Genomic DNA, 18,172 nt, shown 5'->3' with positions numbered 1-18,172 from the left:
TTTTTACAAAATTTTCAATTTGATGCAAAATAATTTAAAAACTATCCAAGGCATTCTTATGAGGTTTGCACTCAAATTTAAAGAAATTCTTAATGAACATTTTCATATATAAAGAATTCTTGTAGCTCAACAACTTTCTGAGTTACACTCACATTTATGAGAGAGGGACCTAAGGCAGGTCAAAATTGATATATGAGGGTCCTCAAATAGTATTTTTGAGTGGTATTCAAAACTCCTTTGACGAATTTTAATAATTTATTTATTAGAGTGTTTGGGATGTTTCAAGATTAGATTCGATGTATAACACATGATTTTTAGTGAAAAAATGAATAAGTTACAGCCAATTTGGTCTAATATAATTTTTTTTTACAAAATTTTCACTTTGATGCAAAATAATTTAAAAACTATCCCAGGCATTCTTATGAGACTTTCACTCAAATTTAGACCAATTCTTAACGAACAATTTCATATATGAAGAATTCTTGTAGCTCAACAACTTTCTGAGTTACACTCACATTTATGAGAGAGGGACCTAAGGCAGGTCAAAATTGGTATATGAGGGTCCTCAAATAGTATTTTTGAGTGGTATTCAAAACTCCTTTGACGAATTTTAATAATTAATTTATTAGAGTGTTTGGGATGTTTCAAGAATGGATTTGATGTATAACACATGATTTTTAGTGAAAAAATGAATAAGTTACAGCCAATTTGGTCTAATATAATTTTTTTTACAAAATTTTCACTTTCATGCAAGATAATTGAAAAACTATCCCAGGCATTCTTATGAGGTTTGCACTCAAATTTACAGCTATTCTTAACGAACAATTTCATATATGAAGAATTCTTGTAACTCAACAACTTTCTGAGTTACACTCACATTTATGAGAGATGGACCTAAGGCAGGTCAGAATTGGTATGTGAGGGACTTCATATAGTATTTTCGAGACGTATTCAAAACTCCCTTGACGAATTTTAATAATTAATTTATTAGAGTGTTTGGGATGTTTCAAGAATGGATTTGATGTAAAGCACATAATTTTAAGTGAAAAATGAATAAGTTACAGCCAATTTGGTCTAATATAATTTTTTTTACAAAATTTGCACTTTTATGCAAAATAATTTAAAAACTATCCAAGGCATTCTTATGAGGTTTGCACTAAAATTTAGATCTATTCTTAACGAACAACTTCATATATGAAGAATTCTTGTAGCTCAACAACTTCTTGAGTTACACTCACATTTAAGAGAGATGGACCTAAGGCAGGTCAGAATTGGTATATGAGGGACCATATATAGTATTTTTGAGTGATATTCAAAACTCCCTTGACGAATTTTATTGATTAATTTATTAGAGTATTTGGGATGTTTCAAGAATGGATTTGATGCTTAGCGCATAATTTTAAGTGAAAAAATGAATAAGTTACAGCCAATTTGGTATAATATAATTTTTTTAACAAAATTTTCACTTTGATGCAAAATAATTTAAAAACTATCCCAGGCATTCTTATGAGACTTTCACTCAAATTTAGACCAATTCTTAACGAACAATTTCATATATGAAGAATTCTTGTAGCTCAACAACTTTCTGAGTTACACTCACATTTATGAGAGAGGGACCTAAGGCAGGTCAAAATTGGTATATGAGGGTCCTCAAATAGTATTTTTGAGTGGTATTCAAAACTCCTTTGACGAATTTTAATAATTTATTTATTAGAGTGTTTGGGATGTTTCAAGATTAGATTCGATGTATAACACATGATTTTTAGTGAAAAAATGAATAAGTTACAGCCAATTTGGTCTAATATAATTTTTTTTTACAAAATTTTCACTTTGATGCAAAATAATTTAAAAACAATCCAAGGCATTCTTATGAGGTTTGCACTCAAATTTAAAGAAATTCTTAATGAACATTTTCATATATAAAGAATTCTTGTAGCTCAACAACTTTCTGAGTTACACTCACATTTATGAGAGAGGGACCTAAGGCAGGTCAGAATTGGTATATGAGGGACCATCTATCGTATTTTTCAGTGGTATTCAAAACTTCCTTGACGAATTTTAATAATTAATTTATTAGAGTGTTTGGGATGTTTCATGAATGGATTTGATGTATAGCACATGATTTTAAATGAAAAAATGAATAAGTTACAGCTAATTTGGTCTAATATAATTTTTTTTTACAAAATTTTCACTTTGATGCAAAATAATTTAAAAACTATCCAAGGCATTCTTATGAAGTTTGCACTCAAATTTAGACCAATTCTTAACGAACAATTTCATATATGAAGAATTCTTGTTGCTCAACAACTTCCTGAGTTACACTCACATTTAAGGGGGATGGACCTAATGCAGGTCAAAATTGTTATATGAGGGACCTCATATAGTATTTTTGAGTTGTATTCAAAACTCCTTTGACGAATTTTAATAATTAATTTATTAGAGTGTTTGGGATGTTTCAAGAATGGATTTGATGTATAACACATGATTTTTAGTGAAAAAATGAATAAGTTACAGCCAATTTGGTCTAATATAATTTTTTTTACAAAATTTGCACTTTTATGCAAAATAATTTAAAAATAATCCAAGGCATTCTTATGAGGTTTGCACTCAAATTTAGATCTATTCTTAATGAACAATTTCATATATGAAGAATTCTTGTAGCTCAACAACTTCCTGAGTTACACTCACATTTAAGAGAGATGGACCTAAGGCAGGTCAAAATTGGTATATGAGGGTCCTCAAATAGTATTTTTGAGACGTATTCAAAACTCATTTGACGAATTTTAATAATTTATTTATTAAAGTGTTTGGGATGTTTCAAGAATGGATTTGAAGTATAGCACATAATTTTAAGTGAAAAAATGAATAAGTTACAGTTAATTTGGTCATGGCATGTCTAATATCATTTTTTTTTACAAAATTTGCACTTTTATGCAAAATAATTTAAAAACTATCCAAGGCATTCTTATGAGGTTTGCACTCAAATTTAGACCAATTCTTAACGAACAATTTCATATATGAAGAATTCTTGTTGCTCAACAACTTCCTGAGTTACACTCACATTTAAGGGGGATGGACCTAATGCAGGTCAAAATTGTTATATGAGGGACCTCATATAGTATTTTTGAGTTGTATTCAAAACTCCTTTGACGAATTTTAATAATTAATTTATTAGAGTGTTTGGGATGTTTCAAGAATGGATTCGATGTATAACACATGATTTTAAATGAAAAAATGAATAAGTTACAGCCAATTTGGTATAATATAATTTTTTTTACAAAATTTTCACTTTGATGCAAAATAATTTAAAAACTATCCCAGGCATTCTTATGAGACTTTCACTCAAATTTAGACCAATTCTTAACGAACAATTTCATATATGAAGAATTCTTGTAGCTCAACAACTTTCTGAGTTACACTCACATTTATGAGAGAGGGACCTAAGGCAGGTCAAAATTGGTATATGAGGGTCCTCAAATAATATTTTTGAGTGGTATTCAAAACTCCTTTGACGAATTTTAATAATTTATTTATTAGAGTGTTTGGGATGTTTCATGAATGGATTTGATGTATAGCACATGATTTTAAATGAAAAAATGAATAAGTTACAGCCAATTTGGTATAATATAATTTTGTTTACAAAATTTTCACTTTGATGCAAAATAATTTAAAAACTATCCCAGGCATTCTTATGAGACTTTCACTCAAATTTAGACCAATTCTTAACGAACAATTTCATATATGAAGAATTCTTGTAGCTCAACAACTTTCTGAGTTACACTCACATTTATGAGAGAGGGACCTAAGGCAGGTCAAAATTGGTATATGAGGGTCCTCAAATAGTATTTTTGAGTGGTATTCAAAACTCCTTTGACGAATTTTAATAATTTATTTATTAGAGTGTTTGGGATGTTTCAAGATTAGATTCGATGTATAACACATGATTTTTAGTGAAAAAATGAATAAGTTACAGCCAATTTGGTCTAATATAATTTTTTTTACAAAATTTGTACTTTTATGCAAAATAATTTAAAAACAATCCAAGGCATTCTTATGAGGTTTGCACTCAAATTTAAAGAAATTCTTAATGAACATTTTCATATATAAAGAATTCTTGTAGCTCAACAACTTCCTGAGTTACACTCATATTTAAGAGAGATGGACCTAAGGCAGGTCAAAATTGGTATATGAGGGACCTCATATAGTATTTTTGAGTTGTATTCAAAACTCCTTTGACGAATTTTAATAATTAATTTATTAGAGTGTTTGGGATGTTTCAAGAATGGATTTGATGCGTGAAACATTATTTTAAGTATAAAAATTAAACAGCTCTAACCATTTTAACTTTATATCAATTTTTTTAGAAAATGTGCACTTTGTTTCAAAATAAATAAAAAACTATTAGAGGTATTCTTATGCAATATCCACTCAAATTTAGAGCAATTCTTAAAGAAGAATTTCATATATTAAGAATTCTTGTAGCTCAACAATTTTCTGAGTTACGCTCACATTTAGCAGGAATGAACCTTATTTTAAACTTTTTCTTAGGGCCTTGTGCGACATAAAACAAACCGGAAAACTAAATAACGAGCAGTTCGCGTTGGCGATGTGGTTCGTAGCACGCTGCCTAAAAGGCGTAGAACCACCTCCAGCACTCACCCCGGAAATGGTACCGCCCACTTTTAGAACCGGTAAAGCTGCCTCAGAAGGATTAGTGGTAAGTTTCCTCACTTATAATAAATATATCTTTCACGGTATTTATTTATTTATTTATTTATTTGGTGGTTAGCTCTCTGTTGGCCATAACTTTAACAAACACATACAAAAAAGTCCCTAAAATAAGCACCACGCCGGTAAGCATAATGGTATGGTTGAAATTCAATTGGAATTTCTTTTCTACGACCAGTCGTATGGTGCCGGCGAGTTCTTTTTGCTGCCAACAGCTGAAAAATTATGCTTTATATTATTTTTTTTTTTTTAATTCTTCTCTCACCTATAAACGTTCGAATCGGATATTTTGGACTTTTTTATGTGTATCCGATCGGTGATGCTGATGTAAATCCGCCCGTGGGACTCCTTAACGATTTTCTCGGCTATCAGGTTCTTATCCCCGATCTGCCACTGTACAGGCACGTCACTGTTAATATTCCTAAAATTTAAATTAAATTGGGATTTTTATTATTTTTTTTCATATTAACCCGGGACATTCCAGGATCACGTCTTTGCCTTTGACCTCGTATTGGGTGCGTCGCTCCACTGGAGGCTCCAACGGGGGCAACTGTTGTCTCAACGAGTAAATCCCTTCGGAATTGTTCACCCTCTCGATCACTTTTCCTTCCGCGTCTCTTACTTCGAATACTTTGTTTTCGGGGCATTTTATCTTAAGTTAAAAAAAGGAGTTTCTGAGGATGAGTTTTGATGGTAAAAACGTAATTTTGGGGCATTTTATTTTGCTATATTTCATACTATATTTTCAGTATTCTTGGGAATATTTCAAGAAATAATTGGAATCTTCTTAAAAGGGTTCTGGGCAAAGGAAGGGCCATTTCTGGCCTATTAATTTTATAGAACTTTTTTGCACCTCGATGGCCCTTTGAGTTAGAGGCAGTTTTATCCATCAAGGTCCTAGAGCCCTCAAATTTGAGCTCTTTGAAATACAAATGGCCATTTTAAAATTTGCATTATTTAACGAAATTTTTTGGTCATAACTTAACATAACGGAATCAAATATTTTTATAATTTTTGGCACTAATATAGAGAAAATTCTGAGTATAGATTTGAGGGTAAAAGCTTGATTTTGGGTCAAGAATTTGGCTAATTATAGCAGTTTCGGTTCGGAGTATTTCTAACAAAAAAAAAAACAGCATTTGTTTCCCAATAGTTAACGGGATCCATTCCAAAACTTGTTTTGTCCCTATTGAGTAAAATTTCATAATTGACAAAAAAACGTTTCAGAAGATCTTTGAATATCAGTGATATCGAATTGCTATCACAGTTAATTTTAGCATTTACTTAAATCCCCTTAGATCCATTTCGATAAAATTTAATAAAATTAACGGAATGCAGTTATGCAATGAAAAAAGAACAGCTATTAAAGCTTTTTCAGTATTTCGAAAAAAGTGCAAGGATTTCGAGAATAAAACCATCAAAAGTTCCGAAATTCATTAAAGGGACTTTTGATTGCCTGGAAAAAGCCTGAAAGAGTACTCAAATGATTTTTCCAGGCACTCAAAGTGACTCAGATGCCTGGAATAAGATTCTTAACTCACTTCCGAAATTTTGTAAAATTACCTCTAATTCCCTGGTATATTTGAAAGCGCATAGAAAATTATTCCAAGCACTCAGATATATAGAACTGCTTGGAAGAAGCATCAAGGCACTTCAAAGTTTCTTCCAGGCACTCAATGTTACTTGGATTTCTGGAATATCACTCTTAAATTATTTCCCAAAATTTGCTTAAATTACCTTCTTTGTCTGGACGTTGTTTAAAAGAGTATTTAGAAAGTTATTCCAGGCACTAAAGGTCCAAGAATGGAAGCCTTAAATTAGTTCCAAAATTTGTTAAAAATACTTTCTATTGCCTGGAAGAACTCTGAGAGTACTCAAATGATTATTCCAGGCACTCAAACTGACTCAAATGCCTGGAATAAGATTCTTAACTCACTTCCGAAATTTTGTAAAATTACCTCTAATTCCCTGGTATATTTGAAAGCGCATAGAAAATTATTCCAAGCACTCAGATATATAGAACTGCTTGGAAGAAGCATCAAGGCACTTCAAAGTTTCTTCCAGGCACTCAATGTTACTTAGATTTCTGGAATATCACTCTTAAATTATTTCCCGAAATTTGCTTAAATTAGCTTCTTCGTTTGGACGTTGTTTAAAAGAGTACTTAGAAAGTTATTCCAGGCACTAAAGATCCAAGAATGGAAGCCTTAAATTAGTTCCAAAATTCGTTAAAAATACTTTCTATTGCCTGGAAGAACTCTGAGAGTACTCAAATGATTATTCCAGGCACTCAAACTAACTCAGATGTCTGGAATAAAATTCTTAACTCACTTCCGAACTTTGTTAAAATTACTTTAATTCCCTGGAATATAATTGAAAGCATTTAAAGCCACCAAAGCTTTCAGTTTGACAAAAATTAACCTGATCGTGCCGTTCACCACGTCGCCTATATACTGGTACACGCCTATCTGATGAATATAGACAAAATCTTGATTCATCCGTGAATAAAATATTGGACCAATCTTGAATATTCCAATTTGCGTGTTCTCTAGCAAATTGCAATCTTGCTATTCGATGTTCTCTGATAAGACGTGAACCTCTAGCTGGCACTCTGGCTCGTAAACTTGCTTCTCTCAGCCTATTTCGAACTGTCTGTAGGCTTATTGGGACATTACGAGCAGCCAACAGATCTGTTTGCAGTCTTCTAGAGGTGGTATGCCTAATTCTTAAAGCCGTTAACCTTAAGTAACGATCATCTACTGCCGAAGTTACCCTTCTGCGGCCTTGTCCGGGTCGTCTGGATAGTTGTCCTGTTTCTTGGTTTTTTCACTTTAGAATAACACTATTTGCTTAGAACGTTTTCGATCTCAATGCATTCGCCAACACAGGAATAATCCACGCGAGCATTTTTGCTTAAAAAAAATATGTAAGAAATTCCGATCATTTTTTGTCCATGATAAGAAACCAGAAATATCTTTTAAGTTGATACATATACAGATTGTCCCAAAAAATATTAAGAATATCTTAAAATACTAGTGATGCGATAATTTTTGTGGGGTGTTTATTTGAGAGCAGTTAGAAATTTATACCGGGCACTCGGACATTTTGAATTGCTATTTAGAAGAGGTATAGAGGCGTCTTAAACTTTATTTCAGGCACTCAATGCGACTTGGATTCCCGGAAAATTCGATTGCCTGGAAGAAGTCTGAGAGTACTCAAATGATTATTCCAGGCACTCAAACTGCTTCAGATGCCTGGAATAAAATTCTTAACTCACTTCCAAAATTTAGTGAAATTACCTCTAATTCTTTGGAATATATTTGAGAGCACTTAAAAAATAATTCCAGGCACTCAGATATTTAGAATTGCTTGGAAGAAGTATCAAGGCACTTCAAAGTTTATTCCAGGCACTCAATGCGACTTAGATTCCTGGAATAACACTCTTAAATTATTTCCCAAAATTTGCTTAAATTACCTTCATTGCTTGTTATTTAAAAGAGTATTTAGAAAGTTATTCCAGGCACTAAAGGTCCAAGAATGGAAGCCTTAAATTAGTTCCAAAATTTGTTAAAAATACTTTCTATTGCCTGGAAGAACTCTGAGAGTACTCAAATGATTATTCCAGGCACTCAACCTGACTCAAATGCCTGGAATAAGTTTCTTAACTCACTTCCAAAATCTAGTAAAATTACCTCCAATTCCCTGGAATATGTTTGAAAGCATTTAGAAAATTATTCCAGGCACTCAATGTTACTTAGATTCCTGGAATAACACCCTTAAATTATTGCCCAAAATTTGCTTAAATTACCTTCATTGCTTGGTATTTAAAAGAGTATTTAGAAAGTTATTCCAGGCACTAAAAGTCATTCAAATTTCAAGAATGAAACCCTTAAATTAGTTGAAAATGCTTTGAATTGCCTGGAAGAAGTCCGAGAGTACTCAAATGATTATTCCAGGCACTCAAAGTGACTCAAATGCCTGGAATAAGATTCTTAACTCACTTCCAAAATCTAGTAAAATTACCTTTAATTCTTTGGAATATATTTGAAAGCATTTAGAAAATTATTCCAGGCACTCATATATTTAGAATTGCTTGGAAGAGGCATCAAGGTACCTCAAAGTTTATTCCAGGCACTCAATGTGACTTGGATTCCTGGAATAACACTCTTAAATTATTTCCCAAAATTTGCTTAAATTACCTTCATTGCTTGTTATTTAAAAGAGTATTTAGAAAGTTATTCCAGGCACTAAAGGTCCAAGAATGGAAGCCTTAAATTAGTTCCAAAATTTGTTAAAAATACTTTCTATTGCCTGGAAGAACTCTGAGAGTACTCAAATGATTATTCCAGGCACTCAACCTGACTCAAATGCCTGGAATAAGTTTCTTAACTCACTTCCAAAATCTAGTAAAATTACCTCCAATTCCCTGGAATATGTTTGAAAGCATTTAGAAAATTATTCCAGGCACTCAGATGTTTAGAATTGCTTGGAAGAAGTAACAAGGCACTTCAAAACTTAAAAATCTCATCCATTATTCTCTAAGAGACCAACATGCAAAATTGACGAAAACAAAAAAAATACAAACAAGTAATAAACGGGCTACACGTGTTTCGCTTTAGTTAGAGCATCGTCAGAGGCCTTTAGAAGCCATCCACACACTTCACAGTACATAAATAAAAAATGTAAACAAAAAATCATTTTTATTTATGAACTGTAAAGTGTGTGGATGGCTTCTAGAGGCCTGATGATGCTCTAACTAGAGCGAAACACGTGTAGCCCGTTTGTTACATGTTGTGTGACCGTGACTTTCTGTTTTTCTTTGTTTTCGTCAACTTCAAAGTTTATTCCAGGCACTCAAGCGATTTAGATTCCTGGAATAACACTTTTATTTCCAAAAATTTTACTCTTTTTAATTATCTGAAAGATGACTTAGATTCCTGGATTCAAAACTCTAGAGCAAGTATACATGGTTACTTACGCACCAACACAACTCAATAACAAATAAACAAAATGCACTCATTTGAAATAGCTATGCTCCATTTGTCGCAATTAAACGAAGAGCTTTGATTTGCCTGTTTGTCCTAAAGAAGCCCTAATATAGGGCGAAACGTTGGTAATTCGAGGAAAAAAATTGAAAGGCTTGGATTTTACTTGACCATTTATCCAACTAAACCCTTACAAAAGAAAGAAATTGCACTAAAACAACACACAAAATTAAAAAATATGATTTTCGAAAAATCGTCTCTATCGATTACTCCTTCACAAAACTCATTGACTTCACCTCCTTCATCCATTCTTCCAATACTTCCCAAGTCAATAAACATGTAAGCATTAAACAAATATTGAATGGAGGCATTTTAATTAAATATTTAGCATTCACCTTTCGAAGTTGCGTAAAAATAATAAATCACGTCACAACGAGCATGTAGGTAAAATTCTGTGTTCCTATTGGTCGCATTGATTTTTGAATTGATACAGACGATGGATATGGAAAGTTTTAGAATGATAATTGATTTTTGCTATGCTTTTTTTATAAGCGAGTTTTGGCATGTTTTAATTCGTTTGAAGTATAGAGGGATAACAAATGCTATAGACATTATTTATTTCATAATTTCCTAATTTATTCAGCATAACAAATACAGGATAGATGATGTAAACAAAATTAATTTGTAGTACCAATACAATAAAGTACACCTAGGTGCAAGCACCTGTGTGTGTATAACTTACATAATTACCTTATTTTCTTTAAAAAAAGAATAAGACGAATTTTTCAATGGTTACCCTCAAGTTATTTTTGTTTAGATTTACTTACTTGACAAAACCCCATCATAATCTCATTCTTCCTCGCTTGAACCGCTGGGTTCTCTTTAAGTTCAACCGGTAAAATATGACTGTGGCATGGAATCCCATACTTAAATATCTTGAACAACTCCTTCAGTTCTGAAGAACCATTATAAACCTCGTCAGGCTAAAAGTCACCTCCTATAAACCTCATAATGTTCAATAGAAAAAATAAAAACCCTAAGTCTCAGTCTCAAAACAATTGTTTTGAGTGTTATTCTCTACTTACTTAGGTTTCTTTGAGATAATGGACGGATTCTTTTAACCCATAGTTCTATGGTTGGAACCTTTGTTGTTACACTCTTATCACAAAACAGTTTTCGTTACTATAGTAAAACTATTTTGTGATATAAACCTCATTAAAAACAATCACCTCTTTATTATCCAACTGGCCGTAATACACGTTACAGTAACCCAGTTTGTTTCTCTTGCCCACCTCGCCGCATTTACTGCAACTGGACCACTCGCCCCACTCGGTATCCAGAACGAACTGGTTACCACCATCATCGATTTGTTCGGGTTTCCGGGGGTGGGGCCCCCGGGGGGCCGAGGGGGGCCGCACCTCGTCCATTAACGTTTCCGATATATTGACGACCGTTAAGAAATACGGTGCTACTGCGGTCGTTTCCATTCGGCACGAGTATTGACCGCTGTGTTCGCTTTTTAAATTGTAAATTTTCAAGGAGCGGTCTTCGGGAGACAGAAGGATGTGCTCGGTATATTCTATTGGATTCATTGATGCGGCCTCTATCGGGGCCCAGTCCCATGTTATCGAGTCTTTGTTGTGGTTTTCGGAGGGGCTTAGGCATATTTTACAGTCAAAGCTAGAAGATGACATTCTTTTAACTACTTTGACCCGTTTAGAGCTGGTTTTTATGAAATTATCCAAATTTTTGTAAATGAAAGTAAATATTTATAATTTATTGTTAACATACTTCTCCCACAATTCTCAATACATATAAGAGAGGTGAGATGCGGTAGAATGGCAAATAATAAACTTTTGACCCTCTTTTTGGCATAAAAACCCTTCTGAGACCCAGGAATCATTGACGATCGCAATGAATTGATGGTTCACGTCTGTAATTGATTCAATTACATACGAAAAGTAACATTTCAATATGATTCAAGGCATATTAGAGAGGTGAGATGCGGTAGAATGTCAAATAATGGACTTTTGACCCTCTTTTTGGCATGAAAACCCTTCTGAGATCCAGGAATCATTGACGATCGCAATGAATTGATGGTTCACGTCTGTGATTGATTCAATTACATATGAAAAGTAACATTTCAATATGATTCAAGGCATATTAGAGAGGTGAGATGCCGTAGAATGCCAAATAATGGACTTTTGACCCTCTTTTTGGCATAAAAACCCTTCTGAGATCCAGGAATCATTGACGATCGTAACGAATTGATGGTTCACGTCTGTGATTGATTCAATTACATACGAAAAGTAACATTTCAATATGATTCAAGGCATATTAGAGAGGTGAGATGCGGTAGAATGCCAAATAATGGACTTTTGACCCTCTTTTTGGCATAAAAACCCTTCTGAGACCCAGGAATCATTGACGATCGCAATGAATTGATGGTTCACGTCTGTGATTGATTCAATTACATACGAAAAGTAACATTTTAATATGATTCAAGGCATATTAGAGAGGTGAGATGCGGTAGAATGCCAAATAATGGACTTTTGACCCTCTTTTTGGCATAAAAACCCTTCTGAGATCCAGGAATCATTGACGATCGCAATGAATTGATGGTTCACGTCTGTGATTGATTCAATTACATATGAAAAGTAACATTTCAATATGATTCAAGGCATATTAGAGAGGTGAGATGCGGTAGAATGCCAAATAATGGACTTTTGACCCTCTTTTTGGCATAAAAACCCTTCTGAGACCCAGGAATCATTGACGATCGCAATGAATTGATGGTTCACGTCTGTAATTGATTCAATTACATACGAAAAGTAACATTTCAATATGATTCAAGGCATATTAGAGAGGTGAGATGCGGTAGAATGTCAAATAATGGACTTTTGACCCTCTTTTTGGCATGAAAACCCTTCTGAGATCCAGGAATCATTGACGATCGCAATGAATTGATGGTTCACGTCTGTGATTGATTCAATTACATACGAAAAGTAACATTTTAATATGATTCAAGGCATATTAGAGAGGTGAGATGCCGTAGAATGCCAAATAATGGACTTTTGACCCTCTTTTTGGCATAAAAACCCTTCTGAGATCCAGGAATCATTGACGATCGTAACGAATTGATGGTTCACGTCTGTGATTGATTCAATTACATACGAAAAGTAACATTTCAATATGATTCAAGGCATATTAGAGAGGTGAGATGCGGTAGAATGTCAAATAATGGACTTTTGACCCTCTTTTTGGCATGAAAACCCTTCTGAGACCCAGGAATCATTGACGATCGCAATGAATTGATGGTTCACGTCTGTGGTTGATTCAATTACATATGAAAAGTAACTTCATTATGATTCAAGACATATTAGAGAGGTGAGATGCGGTAGAATGCCAAATAATGGACTTTTGACCCTCTTTTTGGCATAAAAACTCTTCTGAGACCCAGGAATCATTGATGATCGTAATGAATTGATAGTTCACGTCTGTGATTGATTCAATTACATACGAAAAGTAACATTTCAATATGATTCAAGGCATATTAGAGAGGTGAGATGCGGTAGAATGTCAAATAATGGACTTTTGACCCTCTTTTTGGCATGAAAACCCTTCTGAGTTCCAGGAATCATTGACGATCGTAATAAATTGATGGGTTACGCCTGTGATTGATTCAATTACATACGAAAAGTAACATTTCAATATGATTCAAGACATATTAGAGAGGTGAGATGCGGTAGAATGCCAAATAATGGACTTTTGACCCTCTTTTTGGCATAAAAACCCTTCTGAGTTCCAGGAATCATTGACGATCGTAATAAATTGATGGGTTACGCCTGTGATTGATTCAATTACATACGAAAAGTAACATTTCAATATGATTCAAGGCATATTAGAGAGGTGAGATGCGGTAGAATGGCAAATAATGGACTTTTGACCCTCTTTTTGGCATGAAAACCCTTCTGAGACCCAGGAATCATTGACGATCGCAATGAATTGATGGTTCACGTCTGTGGTTGATTCAATTACATACGAAAAGTAACATTTCAATATGATTCAAGGCATATTAGAGAGGTGAGATGCGGTAGAATGGCAAATAATGGACTTTTGACCCTCTTTTTGGCATGAAAACCCTTCTGAGTTCCAGGAATCATTGACGATCGTAATAAATTGATGGGTTACGCCTGTGATTGATTCAATTACATACGAAAAGTAACATTTCAATATGATTCAAGACATATTAGAGAGGTGAGATGCGGTAGAATGCCAAATAATGGACTTTTGACCCTCTTTTTGGCATAAAAACCCTTCTGAGTTCCAGGAATCATTGACGATCGTAATAAATTGATGGGTTACGCCTGTGATTGATTCAATTACATACGAAAAGTAACATTTCAATATGATTCAAGACATATTAGAGAGGTGAGATGCGGTAGAATGGCAAATAATGGACTTTTGACCCCCTTTTTGGCATAAAAACCCTTCTGAGACCCAGGAATCATTGACGATCGTAACGAATTGATGGTTCACGTCTGTGATTGATTCAATTACATACGAAAAGTAACATTTCAATATGATTCAAGGCATATTAGAGAGGTGAGATGCGGTAGAATGGCAAATAATGGACTTTTGACCCTCTTTTTGGCATGAAAACCCTTCTGAGACCCAGGAATCATTGACGATCGTAACGAATTGATGGTTCACGTCTGTGATTGATTCAATTACATACGAAAAGTAACATTTCAATATGATTCAAGGCATATTAGAGAGGTGAGATGCGGTAGAATGTCAAATAATGGACTTTTGACCCTCTTTTTGGCATGAAAACCCTTCTGAGATCCAGGAATCATTGACGATCGCAATGAATTGATGGTTCACGTCTGTGATTGATTCAATTACATATGAAAAGTAACATTTCAATATGATTCAAGGCATATTGGAGAGGTGAGATGCCGTAGAATGCCAAATAATGGACTTTTGACCCTCTTTTTGGCATAAAAACCCTTCTGAGATCCAGGAATCATTGACGATCGTAACGAATTGATAGTTCACGTCTGTGATTGATTCAATTACATACGAAAAGTAACATTTCAATATGATTCAAGGCATATTAGAGAGGTGAGATGCGGTAGAATGTCAAATAATGGACTTTTGACCCTCTTTTTGGCATGAAAACCCTTCTGAGACCCAGGAATCATTGACGATCGCAATGAATTGATGGTTCACGTCTGTGGTTGATTCAATTACATATGAAAAGTAACTTCATTATGATTCAAGACATATTAGAGAGGTGAGATGCGGTAGAATGCCAAATAATGGACTTTTGACCCTCTTTTTGGCATGAAAACCCTTCTGAGATCCAGGAATCATTGACGATCGTAACGAATTGATGGTTCACGTCTGTGATTGATTCAATTACATACGAAAAGTAACATTTCAATATGATTCAAGACATATTAGAGAGGTGAGATGCGGTAGAATGCCAAATAATGGACTTTTGACCCTCTTTTTGGCATGAAAACCCTTCTGAGATCCAGGAATCATTGACGATCGTAACGAATTGATGGTTCACGTCTGTGATTGATTCAATTACATACGAAAAGTAACATTTCAATATGATTCAAGACATATTAGAGAGGTGAGATGTGGTAGAATGCCAAATAATGGACTTTTGACCCTCTTTTTGGCATGAAAACCCTTCTGAGATCCAGGAATCATTGACGATCGCAATGAATTGATGGTTCACGTCTGTGATTGATTCAATTACATATGAAAAGTAACATTTCAATATGATTCAAGGCATATTGGAGAGGTGAGATGCCGTAGAATGCCAAATAATGGACTTTTGACCCTCTTTTTGTCATAAAAACCCTTCTGAGATCCAGGAATCATTGACGATCGTAACGAATTGATGGTTCACGTCTGTGATTGATTCAATTACATACGAAAAGTAACATTTCAATATGATTCAAGGCATATTAGAGAGGTGAGATGCGGTAGAATGTCAAATAATGGACTTTTGACCCTCTTTTTGGCATGAAAACCCTTCTGAGATCCAGGAATCATTGACGATCGTAACGAATTGATGGTTCACGTCTGTGGTTGATTCAATTACATATGAAAAGTAACTTCATTATGATTCAAGACATATTAGAGAGGTGAGATGCGGTAGAATGCCAAATAATGGACTTTTGACCCTCTTTTTGGCATGAAAACCCTTCTGAGATCCAGGAATCATTGACGATCGTAATGAATTGATGGTTCAAGTCTGTGATTGATTCAATTACATACGAAACGTAACATTTCAATATGATTCAAGACATATTAGAGAGGTGAGATGTGGTAGAATGCCAAATAATGGACTTTTGACCCTCTTTTTGGCACGAAAACCCTTCTGAGATCCAGGAATCATTGACGATCGTAACGAATTGATGGTTCACGTCTGTGATTGATTCAATTACATATGAAAAGTAACTTCATTATGATTCAAGACATATTAGAGAGGTGAGATGCGGTAGAATGCCAAATAATGGACTTTTGACCCTCTTTTTGGCATGAAAACCCTTCTGAGATCCAGGAATCATTGACGATCGTAATGAATTGATGGTTCAAGTCTGTGATTGATTCAATTACATACGAAACGTAACATTTCAATATGATTCAAGACATATTAGAGAGGTGAGATGTGGTAGAATGCCAAATAATGGACTTTTGACCCTCTTTTTGGCACGAAAACCCTTCTGAGATCCAGGAATCATTGACGATCGTAACGAATTGATGGTTCACGTCTGTGATTGATTCAATTACATACGAAAAGTAACATTTCAATATGATTCAAGACATATTAGAGAGGTGAGATGTGGTAGAATGCCAAATAATGGACTTTTGACCCTCTTTTTGGCACGAAAACCCTTCTGAGATCCAGGAATCATTGACGATCGCAATAAATATTTTATAATTCCTTCTTAACAAGTACATATTACCTAATGTAAGACGTTTCGAATCCTATAACAGCTTCAGGAGTAAGCCCGTCGACCATCCTTTTATCCTGTGCCTTTAAACATTCATAATACTCCTCCCACTTAAGCCTGTTCTCTTCTCGGTACTTCTCTTTTGTACCCGGATACTCGCTTTGGTCATATCCCAAAAAATTTAATGTTTTTCCTAAAATATCCTGGAATAATTTCACGATAAACCTCAAAGCGTTTCCCGCTACCTTTATTCTGGTTTTTCTTGTAAGCATCCTTGGCTTTCTTCTTAATTTTATCCAAGGAACTGCTGAAAAACCCACAATGTCCGCCCCCATAAAAGACAAGCAATAAAAGCATAAATATTCTCATGACACTTTTCATGTGACTTTTCCAGGAAAACAACAACACGAGATACTCGAACCCGGAACTGGACATGATCAGTAAAGACATCGAGGTGTTGGCCAAGGAACGACTGGCCTTAGAGAGCGATATCGCCCAAAAAGAGGCGGACATCAAGATAAAAAGTGGAGAAATTAAAAATTTACAAGTAAAACCCCATTAATGCATTCGAAAACTATTAATGACCTTTGATATTTCCTTTTTTAGAGTGAACTGGACACTTTGGCTGCCACCTTGAAACAATTGGAAAACCAAAAAGGCGAGGCCCAAAAACGATTGAACGACCTTAAGGCGCAGGTAGTAACCTTGTTGTTGAATTTTTCGCATAATATGTTCCTTGTGCACCCCCTCTGGTGGCTTTACCCATACACTATCCGCTTGTTTAATGTAGATTTCTATTTTATCGGTCTTGTTTTCGGTAGAAGGGCACGCTAGAGTTAGAACACGCAGCTATTGACAAAGAACTCGGTTTGGCCACGGAACAGGTAGGTCTCTTTGTCTTTGTCTTATACGCTTTTGGCTTTATTGAATGTTTTGTTCTTTGATATGCTAGTTTAGAAGGTATTTCTTTAATAATTTTTCAGTTATAGATGTAACCGTTAAGGGCAAATTAATGGTAAAGTATGAGGAACTGTTGAAAATTGAGGAGTTAATAAATGTTTTTAGCGAATATCTCGGTTTCTATTGGTCCAATTAAGAAAATTATAAGGAGCAAAGTTGTTCACTGATTCATATACTGTAAAAATGATATCTATGATTTTTCATATAGGATCAACCATTTTCGAGAAATTTGAACCAAAACATTTCTTAGTGCATAATAACCCTTATTGGACAATTTTTCAAATAACTCGGTTTCTATTGGTCCAATTAAAAAATATGTAGGGAGCAAAGTTGTACATTGATTCTTTCTCTATTAAAATGGTCCTTGTGATTTTTCATGTGGAATCAACCATTTTCGAGAAATCAATTCAACTGCTTGGAAAAAATAAAAAAATTATTCCAGGCAGTTGAGGTAAATGTCAACGTTTTCCAGAACTAAACTGAAATTCTTGGAAGGAAGAAAATTAATTAAATTCTCTT

The 18,172-nt window shown here is 34.3% G+C and overlaps 2 protein-coding genes across 9 annotated transcripts in view; one reads left to right on the top strand and one right to left on the bottom strand.

Annotated features, from left to right (window-relative positions):
- LOC126734671 (epidermal growth factor receptor substrate 15-like 1) overlaps window positions 1-18,172 on the top strand; it is a 69,218-nt gene that overhangs the window by 13,962 nt on the left and 37,084 nt on the right. For 6 of the 7 annotated variants that reach the window (XR_007660133.1, XM_050438373.1, XM_050438375.1 and 3 more), the window contains 4 exons: window positions 4,549-4,717; window positions 17,088-17,240; window positions 17,300-17,389; window positions 17,515-17,577. Coding sequence is in view for 6 of the 7 variants with exons in the window: in XM_050438373.1 (XP_050294330.1) it covers window positions 4,549-4,717; window positions 17,088-17,240; window positions 17,300-17,389; window positions 17,515-17,577 (475 nt within the window). In the remaining variant the exon portion in view is untranslated. The remainder of the gene's footprint in view (window positions 1-4,548; window positions 4,718-17,087; window positions 17,241-17,299; window positions 17,390-17,514; window positions 17,578-18,172) is intronic. The other variant, XM_050438374.1, reaches the window with a different exon arrangement.
- On the bottom strand, window positions 4,758-17,079 carry LOC126734672 (uncharacterized). 2 transcript variants are annotated; one of them, XM_050438378.1, is made up of 7 exons: window positions 16,939-17,079; window positions 16,706-16,886; window positions 10,943-11,393; window positions 10,541-10,696; window positions 5,199-5,380; window positions 4,994-5,149; window positions 4,758-4,943 (listed from the first exon to the last, which is right to left on the bottom strand). In XM_050438378.1, the coding sequence occupies exons 1-7, from the start codon at window positions 17,072-17,074 to the stop codon at window positions 4,775-4,777; spliced, it is 1,431 nt and encodes a 476-aa protein (XP_050294335.1). In that variant the 5' UTR covers window positions 17,075-17,079; the 3' UTR covers window positions 4,758-4,774. The 2 variants fall into 2 exon arrangements, with proteins under 2 accessions (XP_050294335.1, XP_050294336.1); XM_050438379.1 differs by lacking the exon at window positions 10,541-10,696.

Source organism: Anthonomus grandis, chromosome 3 (assembly GCF_022605725.1).
Source record: "Anthonomus grandis grandis chromosome 3, icAntGran1.3, whole genome shotgun sequence".
Classification (NCBI taxonomy): domain Eukaryota; kingdom Metazoa; phylum Arthropoda; class Insecta; order Coleoptera; family Curculionidae; genus Anthonomus; species Anthonomus grandis.
The sequence above is the reverse complement of the archived record's forward strand: the minus strand, read 5'-3'. Positions and strand labels throughout refer to the sequence as shown.